This window comes from Haliotis rufescens, unplaced genomic scaffold, assembly GCF_023055435.1.
Source record: "Haliotis rufescens isolate VD_foot unplaced genomic scaffold, xgHalRufe1.0.p SCAF_1, whole genome shotgun sequence".
Lineage (NCBI taxonomy): Eukaryota > Metazoa > Mollusca > Gastropoda > Lepetellida > Haliotidae > Haliotis > Haliotis rufescens.
Window position 1 is genome coordinate 9,593,645 of NW_025963779.1, and position 10,851 is coordinate 9,604,495.

Below are 10,851 nucleotides of genomic sequence, written 5' to 3' on the forward strand. Positions count from 1 at the left end.
CATATAGCTGGAATATTGCTGAGTGCTGCGTTAAACAACAAACAAACAAATAAACAAACAGAAAAAGAATGTGTAATGAGCTGAACCCCGGTGTGAAAAACAAAGACACAATTTTCTGATAACAACTTCTTTATTTACAGTAAAGGTGATATTTCGGTATAGATCCTATACCGTTGTCAAGCAAGGTATAAGGATCTATACCGAAACATCACCTTTACAGTATTAAAGAAGTTGTTATCCGTAAAGTGTGTCTATTTTGTCATTCATCAGCTTCTAAGTAATGCCTATCAAACAACACAATGTGAAAGTCTTAATGTAAAATCAGTGGTAAAAGAGTGCTAATATCCCAATTTCAAAACAGTATTTATTCAGTGTGCTCTGTAAGATCATAAACTCTTAATGTGATATCTTTTGGGGTATTGTTTGTTACCTCATAACACAACACAATTACATTCCACACTGCACAGAATACAGTAGTCTAAAACAGGCTAGATTCACTAACACAGACAACATACACAGACTATCAGATACTTGCTACAATACAACAAATATTTTCTAATAAATGTGATCCCACTTGCTAAAAACTACATCAACACTATAAAACTAAACAGCCTGGCAAAAATATCCTCCATCACATGATCTACAGACTTATCTAACCTAGGACTACGGTCTGGTCAATCTGTCACAGATTTTATTTCCATTACAACCGAACAATGTGTGACTAGAGACTAAACAGAAATTAGGTTGGAATTTTGGAATTTTGGCTGGACTGACGAGTCTATGCATAGTCCAGTCAAAATCCCCTTAACGAAATTGACATCTGCTTCATAAACAACATGGCAACTGCCATGACGAATTCGTTTGATTGCAAGATTTGCAGATCATGTGTTTCGTCAACTGGGCGTCAACAGATATTTTCAAAATCTTTTCATGTTTTTAGTAAAGGTACACATGTGATTGGATGCACTTTGCAAGTTAAAACCTGTTTTATTACAATGAAGATCTTTATTAGTGACGAGATCGTCTTTACTGGTCACCGCAATTTTGTTAGGCAAATTTAAGTGATATGAGAGGTAGAATCTGCTTGGTCAGTAGGCGGGACATAGAAGGGACATAACTCGTAATATCAACTGGTGGCGCTACAATCAAGCCCAGAAATTCCGGCCTAGTTCGGCAAGGGTGGAAACTGGACTTTTAACATCAGTGTGGTAAATCTGTCAGAGATTTTAATTCACATTACACGTGAACATTGTGTGACTGGAAAATAAACAGATTTGAAATAATTTCAGTTCCACAGATCAAAATTGTGACCAAACAATACAACCTCTCTATTTGTCTAAACATTAACAATACAAGCCGACACATAATTTCACATTTTGACAGAGCTTTGGTGAATGTGGCCATTCAAGGAGAAGTAAAAGGCACTTGATGAAGTTTGGTGATGTCATTCACTCTGTGTATATAGCAGCGCCGCCACCAGGCTGGGTACCAAACAGCGATGTTGCCACTTGAGATTGGCGTTGTGAGTTATCATAGTATTCTTTTTTCACTTTGGCAAGGAATGGCTTGACCTGGTCTGCTGGTACCACGGACACGGCACAGCCGCCCCACCCAGCTCCGGTCAGACGGGACCCAAGCGCCCCAGCCTTCCTGAAACACACAGTCAAATGAATGTAACCCATATCAATATACAGTAGATTTTCAAATCAGGATAAAGACATCACTTTCGGTTTTGAGACATCTTCCCGAGGCAAGGGAGTTAACTGACTTTAAAAGTCCAGTTTCCACCCTTGCCGAACTAGGCTGGAATTATGGTGTTATAATTTGCCTGGATTAACGAGACTATGCAGAGCATGTGTACTGTCAACTTGGCATCAACAAATATTTTCCATAACATACTAACAATACTTCTTGAATGAAACTACATTGTATTTACAATTATTTCATGTGTTAATGACCTTCAAAGTGATCTTGACATTTGACACAGGTATTGAGTCATAAGTGACTGGAAAAGGCATTGAATTAATCTGATGTTTCATGACATTTTTACCTTGAGTGATCTTGACCTTGGCATGAGTGAGACCCCACCTTAGAGATCATGAATCCTAAGCCAAATTCTTATCATTGATATTCAAGTTATCGTGTACACAAGGTTTTGTTTGAATGCCATGGTCGTAATGATTGACCTTGACCTTCAAAGTTGTCCAATCATGTGAAAAATCCCAAGGGGTATATAGGAGGAATATCAAGTATGAAATCTCAATCTAACATTTGTGGAAAACCAATTGTGCCAGCACTCAAATTCAAGGAAACTCACAGCCCCTTTACTTCGGGTGCTAAACAATAAGCCAAAGTGATGGACCATTAAGTATTTAAGAAACCTATGACTGAACAAATATTTCAAATAGATCATATTCAGTGACGGGACAAGGGGGATAGGAGATAGGTAGACCCAAAACAAAACATACATTAAAACTTTAAAACAAAGCAACAATGAAAAGAAATAAAAACAAAAATATATTTACAGACATGAAGTTCGACATTACAAACTGCATTGCATATAGATTCACTTGCAGTACTCCCTGTGGTGATTCCCAGACTATTGTTAGCCCATGCTCATCTTCTGTTGAAAAGTTGAGAGTGACTGAATGTTGATTAAACCCTTTTACAGCATGTGCAGCCATCTGTGCTGTCAGAGCAGACATTTTAACCACCCAATCCTCATCAGTCAGGGGGTGGTGGGGGACTTAGTGGTTAAAGCGCTGGCTCGTCACACCGAAAACCCTGGTTCGATTCCCCACATGGGTACAATGTGTGAAGCCCATTTCTGGTGTCCACCATGATATTGCTGGAATATTGCTAAAAGTAGCATAAAAAGCATACTCACTCACTCATAAACTCATTAGTCAGCTCTTACAACTCATGAGGCACCGGCGACCTATTCTGACAAAACATTCCCACTGGTCTGTATTCAATGTTAGGAGTCACTATTATAGATCATCTGAAACTCAAGTTGAAGATATAGCTCTACATACACGCAGATGTCCACCAGATTGTCCAGGTCAGGATGACTGCACTCGTACAGGTCCCGGCAACTGGCGTGACTTGCACTCATCAGCTCCCCAAGACGCTCCAGGCCATTGGCTGGTTTGTCATCACACACGGCCTTGAACTGCCACACACGATTAGCCTCGCCATATACATGTCTAGCACGCTGGTACAGTTTAAAGCTTTGTGCTGTTGATAAAAAAATGATAGGGACATTGATGATCAAACATTTTAGCCATACATAAAATATCCTACATCAAGCATCAGTATTCTACATCAAACATCAGAGCCATAATCAAACATAGTCACACTTTAGAGACAAACACCAAGCATGAGTCCTTCATCAAACATTAGAGTCACAATCAAACATCGAAAAAATTCATCAACATCAGTCATACATCAAACATCAGTCATACATCATACTTCAATGATCTCACACATTTCTTAAACAGAAATGGTACAATATTGGCCTGAGTCAAAGTTATTTCAATCAATTGAACATTTATTGAAAATCATTCGGGCTAAGAATAAGGAATTTCCACATTCTGAAGTCACCAAATGAATCTCATTCAGTTGAAAACACAAACATGGGAGTAAAAACCTATCAAATCCACTGCAGGAGCCTTTAAAGCCTTTAACTTGTGTCTCAGTGTACTAACTTGTGTCTCGGTATACTAACTTGTGTCTCAGTGTACTAAGTTGTGTCTCAGTGTACTAACTTGTGTCTCAGTGTACTAACGTGTGTCTCAGTGTACTAACTTGTGTCTCAGTGTACTAACTTGTGTCTCAGTGTACTAACGTGTGTATCAGTGTACTAACTTGTGCCTCAGTGTACTAACTTGTGTCTCAGTGTACTAACTTGTGTCTCAGTGTACTAACTTGTGTCTCAGTGTACTAACGTGTGTATCAGTGTACTAACTTGTGTCTCAGTGTACTAACGTGTGTATCAGTGTACTAACTTGTGTCTCAGTGTACTAACTTGTGTCTCAGTGTACTAACTTGTGTCTCAGTGTACTAACTTGTGTCTCAGTGTACTAACGTGTGTCTCAGTGTACTAACTTGTGTGTCAGTGTACTAACTTGTGTCTCAGTGTACTAACTTGTGAGAGTATTAGCGCTGAGAGTGGTGCTGGCAAGTTCCTCAGCAGTGACTCCAAGGATCTGACACACTTCATCCTTGGAGTAGGGTTCCTGGTGCAGGACGTCTTCCACCACCCCCAGCATGTCCTCCAGACCCAGACCCAGCTGCTGCTGCAGGTCCCCAAGACGCTTCAGTCCCTTCCACTCCACCCCCCGGGCTTTGGCCATCACCTACAAGTGGCCAGCCAAATAGTAACACAGGAACAAGGAAACTTATTTGCTTGTTTCATGGATGAGTCTGACTTTAATCTTGAAAAAGTATAATACCGTATTCAACGTAATAAGCGCCCAGGGCGCTCTCAAAATTAGAAATAGGGGGCTCTTATTAGAATAATATTTTGGTGAAAAAAAGATAAATTTCATGGTTTATGCTGACAGTCTGAAATGTTTATGTACGACAGATATATTTTGCTAGAATTTAATTGCCCATAATTAAGGGTGCATATAACACACGAGTGCGTATTATACGGGAAAAATAAGTCTTGTGTACATTGATCAATCGGAAGGGGTGCCAATTGGGATTGTTCACTAGCCAATATATATGCAAATATCACCGTGGGCGCTTATTAGAACGGGCACTTATAACGTGGAATACGGTAACTTAAATAGTCAGAATTATTATAAATGCTTTTAACAGTTTGTATTACTCATAATTAACCCTGCTGATATTTTAAATAATTTTATATTTTGAATTTCAATTCTTCATGAAATGTCCTACAGGACTGTTTGACTGGTGTGGACTGCATGTGCTTGTGAAGTATTGTTAAATCAAACACTTGGGGGAAAGTTAATTTTAATAGACGTACGTGTCATGTGCTCTTCTTCTGTGAAATAAATAGCAGAATATGCCAAATAACATTAAGGCATCTTCAAATGAGACAGGTCTGGTTTACCTGCGATGACTGTAATTTACATGTTGTTTCAAGAGTTAATGTTCCTTGAACGTAAATATGCAATGACATCAGTTAACATGACCTGTACAAGGCATCTTCAAATGAGAAAAAAGACGAGTGAGATTTGCTGATGCAGCTTGCACTCAAAGCATCACTATCATGTTGGATGTAAATATATCTGTACCCGGTACTTTCTTATTGTTTATCTTTTGGTGTTGGTCTTTCTCCAAGGCATTAAATATATTACTGTACATGTCCACACATCTTCCAAGACCAAGATACCAAGGGACATAACTCTTTGCTGGAATCACATTTCTCTGATCCAGACTTCTGTCTAAACCAGACTTAAATCCCAGTCCCATGCATGTCCAGTTTGGACAATTCCACTGTATGAAAATCACTAGCCTTGCTCCAAGGCTGTACTGAAGGATAGTCCATGGATGTATAGTAATTCTATCGGTATAATAGGCAAGTCTAGATAAGTGGACATTACTAGGATTCCAGTTTTTCATGCGGACAACTTGTTCTTATTATTTATGTAATCTAGAAATTTTGATTTAAACTAATAATCATTGCTTTATAGACTTGTGCAAGTCTAGTGAATCACCTGTGTTGCAAGTCTGCACTCCACAACCCGGATGTTGAAGTGGGATGTCGCAGCCTTGTTGGCCTCTACACAGCTGTTACTGATGACAAAGGCAGCACCCTCTGGTAGCCCTACATCCACTGACCTCAAGGGGTTGAACTCTATCAACTTTGCCTGAAATGATGGAGAAATTGTATATTTTGTTATGTTGAATGTTCTTACACAAATTCCCATTACTGAGGCTATAAAGCATACTTCATTTAAAGTTTCACAGTAAATGTCTATTTCATATAAAGAAATAGTGATCTACAAATTCAATTCTTCTAAGAAACAAGTAACAGCTATTTATTTAAATGCATATCAACCTTTGACTTTCTAGATTGTTTGTATCAACAAGTGTTACATACACAAGCAAGTATGACATATTTGTTGGATTCAAAGGATTCCTCAATCTCATTCAAATCAGATGTAAGTTCTCGCTGCCACAAAAAAAAGATCTGAGGACATACCATAAAGGGTAACGTCAGGACGACCTTTCATGAACTTTGACCGACCACTGAAATGTCTAACAAGATGTCGACACCAGCCAATTGGAAAGCAGCTTTCTCGAGCTTTACGGCACTCATTTCAGACTACGCTTTATAAATATGTTGACACAGTTCTTGATTAAAATTTTGAAAACTGAACAAACGAACATTCCAGAATGTTCCTCCATTCAAATGTTTATCCCATGGAAGCGAGAAATAGACGATACTTTTGACGGAATCAGTCGTACAGGCTATAAATGTCGTTTGGAATACACCGTGTTAACGTTTTCGAGGTTGCATGATCAGAAAACACATTCTGAGTGTCACTTTCATGATCTGGTAAGCGACGCTTTGATTGGTCGGATGAAAGGTCGTTCTGACGTGACCCGTAATGGGATGTCCTCAAATCTTTGTTTAGCGATAGCGAGAACTAAGATCTGATTTTAATGAGATTGAGGATTCCTTAACACATACATGTACTTAAACCTCTGTAGTACAGTGTCGCTATTCCTGACTTACACCATTATGATCACGTCACGCTATTGTTGTTGCTGTTGATTCTGTGCCAGTAATTCACCTGCCATTTAAACTGCCTCAACTATAGGCATGATTGGTCATGATGCAACTTTATAGAGAAATTATTTATGAACCATAAAAATGTCAGAGAAATCACTAGAATCTGTTGATTCCAAAAGTGGAATCAACAAGCCAAAAGGTCTTATTGAATCTGCTTCTGGCATCAACAAATTTAAGAATTTGGGCCTGTTGAATCTGCTTCTGGAATCAACAAATGTAAGAATTTGGGCCTGTTGAATCTGCTTCTGGAATCAACAAATGTAAGAATTTGGGCCTGTTGAATCTGCTTCTGGAATCAACAAATGTAAGAATTTCCCTGTTGAATCTGCTTCTGGAATCAACAAATGTAAGAATTTGGGCCTGTTGAATCTGCTTCTAGAATCAACAAATGTAAGAATTTGGGCCTGTTGAATCTGCTTCTGGAATCAACAAATGTAAGAATTTCCCTGTTGAATCTGCTTCTGGAATCAACAAATGTAAGAATTTGGGCCTGTTGAATCTGCTTCTGGAATCAACAAATGTAAGAATTTGGGCCTGTTGAATCTGCTTCTGGAATCAACAAATGTAAGAATTTCCCTGTTGAATCTGCTTCTGGAATCAACAAATGTAAGAATTTGGGCCTGTTGAATCTGCTTCTGGCATCAACAGATTTGAGTGATTTCTCTGTTACTACTCCTCTACTTACAGTTCCCTTTTGTGCCATGAAGCAGATAGCCTGGTCCATCCCGCCCCCCTCCGTACCGATGTAGTGTTCACAATGAGCACACAGGTCAGCAATCTCTTTCTGTGAACAATATCAGTACCCTTGTAAAACCGTGGTAAATGATTATTTGATGTTTAATGCTGCACTAAGCAATATTCACATGTAATTAATCGAGCATGGGCCAGACAATCCAATGATTGACATCATGAGCATCGATCATTGCAATTGGGATACGATAACATGCATCAACCAAGTTACCAAGCCTGACCACCTGATCAATTTAGTCACCTCTTATGACTAGCACAGATTGCTGGGGGCCTATTAGACTAACATCTAGTCCCTGAAATGAACATATCATACAGAAAAAAACCCAGTTGTTAAATTATCTTAAAATTAAAATTAATGAAAAGGAGCCCAGAGACACCCTTCATTTTAAGATACTGATAATGCAGAAATCTAGACTTGCCAAACATTATAAACTTGCCAAACATTATAGACTTGCGTGGGCTGTATTTGATATATTTGTATCAGGGTCTGAAGGACAGACTAGGGACCTATATTCTTTCCTGGAATCTCCACGTTTGGTCAAATTAAAAATGTTTGAAAAAAATTAATTCAGCATTCGTAAGCAAAATATTTTTCAATAACTGTTTGGGAAACACACTCACCTTGGACATTGTCCAGCCATTAGCATGCATCGTGGTGAGAGCAGCACAGCACACGAGAGCACTAGAGCTGGACAGACCTGCACTCTGTGGCACCGTCCCCTCCACCATGCACGTGAAGCCCTGCCCCTTGTTGCCCACGTGCTCCATCACCCCCCTGACGCCACACAGCACATAGTTGTACCACTGGGGGTCCGTGCTGCTGATGCTGAAGCTCTCAACATCCGTCTCAAAATCACTGTGTAGGAGAAAAACACACTGTAAAGAAGCCTAGCTCTAAGACTAGCAGCTGGTGTTCCAATATCTGGGTTGGAAATCAACCAAGACATAACTGGCCCAAATAGTGATAACATGTGCCCTCCCTGCAATATTTGGTCAGTTTTGAAAACTCAGCACTCTTAAAGAGTCCAATGATTGTCATTTAGAACTGGGTGGGGCACAGTTATAAACCTACTGCCACTTTTGCCAATTGTATTGTAGATATCTTTCTAACCTCTTGGGAGGTTTTACTTTTTCCAAGTAAGACCTGGTATGAGATCTTACTTTTTCCTAGGGACTCGAACCTGCAACCTTACATGGCGTGTTAAGTTTTGTAACCCACTGTTTTCCCACTGAGCCAACGGGGCAGGGGGTGAAAGAAGGATACTTACGGATATTTGGGGTTTGTGTTAGACATGGTAATTTTGCCTGAGTCGTTAGGTCTGGTGGCAAAGACGACATCTTGTTCAATGGCCATAGGCAAAACAGCATAGCCACAGTAGTCGATGTGTTCACCTAGAAGTTAAATTGAACTGTGTTAATTGTTTCTGATGTCAGTTCCAGTTGAACATTTACAGGGAAAATATAGTGGAATACAAATAGAAGCCAATATTCATATCTACCAGAAACATGAAACCAAATGAACTTCTTCCTTATAATAACTGGAATTTAAAACGCAAATACCTGACCCTGATTTTGATATGGGTCAAATCTCTGCCCAGGAAATTGTAGAACAACTTGAATTGAATCTTCAGCTACATGTATTTCTGAAACACACTACTATATTGTCAGGAAAAAATACTGACATTTTCCTCATCTCGTATAGAATTATTGCTCAGTAAATGATGAACACCTTTATTGTGGAAATGATTTTCTTGTTTTGTTGTACATAAATAGAATGGTACATGTAACAGTGTGCTCTTCCTGGTCAGGCCATTCATGTAACCCATCTGCCCAGCATTGCACGGATACATCTCCACTTTCTAAACTCTGTAGTGTTGTACATTGAAGTATCTTAAACTCACCAATGAGATTCACCCTCCCAGATGCTCTGGCATAAAATGTAGGATTGCCTTCAAATTTGGACCTGAATGCTGCCTTAATTGCGTCATATCTGAAATATTGAAATTTTACACAATTCAGTCTATGAGTGATAATACTTTTGTGTCTCCAAAGCATCACATAATCTAAAAAACAAAACATACATTAATAATTGATTGAACTGTAACTATTAATTTCAAGACCGAATATATAAAACTGATTCAAATACATTGGTTTGACAAATGTCACTGTGCACCAGCACTTCCCTTTCTCAGAGACAAGCTTGTGCATAAAATGACGTGCTTCTATATTTATCATTTGTCCTCATTTGTTCATCAGGAAGATTTAAGCAACATGATACTGTATCTTAAGTTGTTCTGTGTTTATCGGCTACTTTTCCCATATCATCATTGGGACACACTTGACTAAGACACATAAAATTACTAAAATACCAAATGATGAAAAATATTAACCAAATATACACAGTGTATCCTCTTTAATAAAACATGAGGATTGTTAATATCCAACTATTTGGTGTTGACCTGCTGTTATTTGTGGTATATAATGCAAGAATGGCATTGTGATGTACAAAAACATATACAAGCCTACTTTGTCTGTTTCGTAGGGGTGAAATGATACAGCAAGGTGAGGATACGATACGTATCGAGATACATAGGTTACGATACAAAACATATTGCGATATTTCGGAGTTCTAAGGGAAAAGTTAGCTGTTGACACGTGTTCGTATTAGCTATAGTAGTGAACTGGGAATGCTAATTACAACACATTTTGCTATACTTGAATGGCAACTTTGCTGGTAGGGGTGGGGGTGGGGGTTGGGGTGGAGGTGGGGGTTGGGGTGAGGAAGGTGTCATTATATCATATTACCATGCACCCTTTTTCAAAAAAGCAATGCATGTGAAAAAGAGCACCCAAAGACGTATATACATCTATATACGTCTTTGGAACACCACACACAAGGGAGAACTGGTCATGCACAACAACTTAAGACAGTCTACTAAACAGGTGTCTGCTCAATATCACTTGCCACGTAAGATATGCTCATTGATATTATCTACGTGATACGGTGAATAGATATATCCAAGCTTTATAACAAACATCTTTAAATCCAAGTATCTATTAAGGCCAACGGCAACCTCTGAGCATCAATGTCATTACCATGGTGACAATGTAACCAAATTATCACCTCTCTTTTGCTTCTGGGGGCACGCCTACCACTGGTGGGTTGTCCGCCATCTTTATGTCATGTGGTTCAAGTCATGTGATGTCTTTTTGAAAACGCGGGTATTGTGACTTATTGAACTGACACAATACAATATTGTCTGTTTGTTCAGAGGGTTTAATTTGTCTTAAACAAAAACTTGTAGCTTGCCATATCAGCTGCTTATTGAAAT

General features: G+C 38.9%; 1 protein-coding gene across 2 annotated transcripts; it reads right to left on the reverse strand.

Moving 5' to 3' along the window:
* Nucleotides 1-346: 346 nt before the first annotated feature.
* Nucleotides 347-10,789, reverse strand: LOC124136668 (N-acetylgalactosamine kinase-like). 2 transcript variants are annotated; one of them, XM_046502640.2, is made up of 9 exons: nucleotides 10,644-10,789; nucleotides 9,421-9,509; nucleotides 8,788-8,911; nucleotides 8,141-8,375; nucleotides 7,455-7,553; nucleotides 5,688-5,840; nucleotides 4,148-4,358; nucleotides 3,036-3,237; nucleotides 347-1,650 (listed from the first exon to the last, which is right to left on the reverse strand). In XM_046502640.2, the coding sequence occupies exons 1-9, from the start codon at nucleotides 10,691-10,693 to the stop codon at nucleotides 1,449-1,451; spliced, it is 1,365 nt and encodes a 454-aa protein (XP_046358596.2). In that variant the 5' UTR covers nucleotides 10,694-10,789; the 3' UTR covers nucleotides 347-1,448. The 2 variants fall into 2 exon arrangements, with proteins under 2 accessions (XP_046358596.2, XP_048258372.1); XM_048402415.1 differs by lacking the exon at nucleotides 10,644-10,789 and adding an exon at nucleotides 10,616-10,636.
* Between the last annotated feature and the right edge of the window lie 62 nt (nucleotides 10,790-10,851).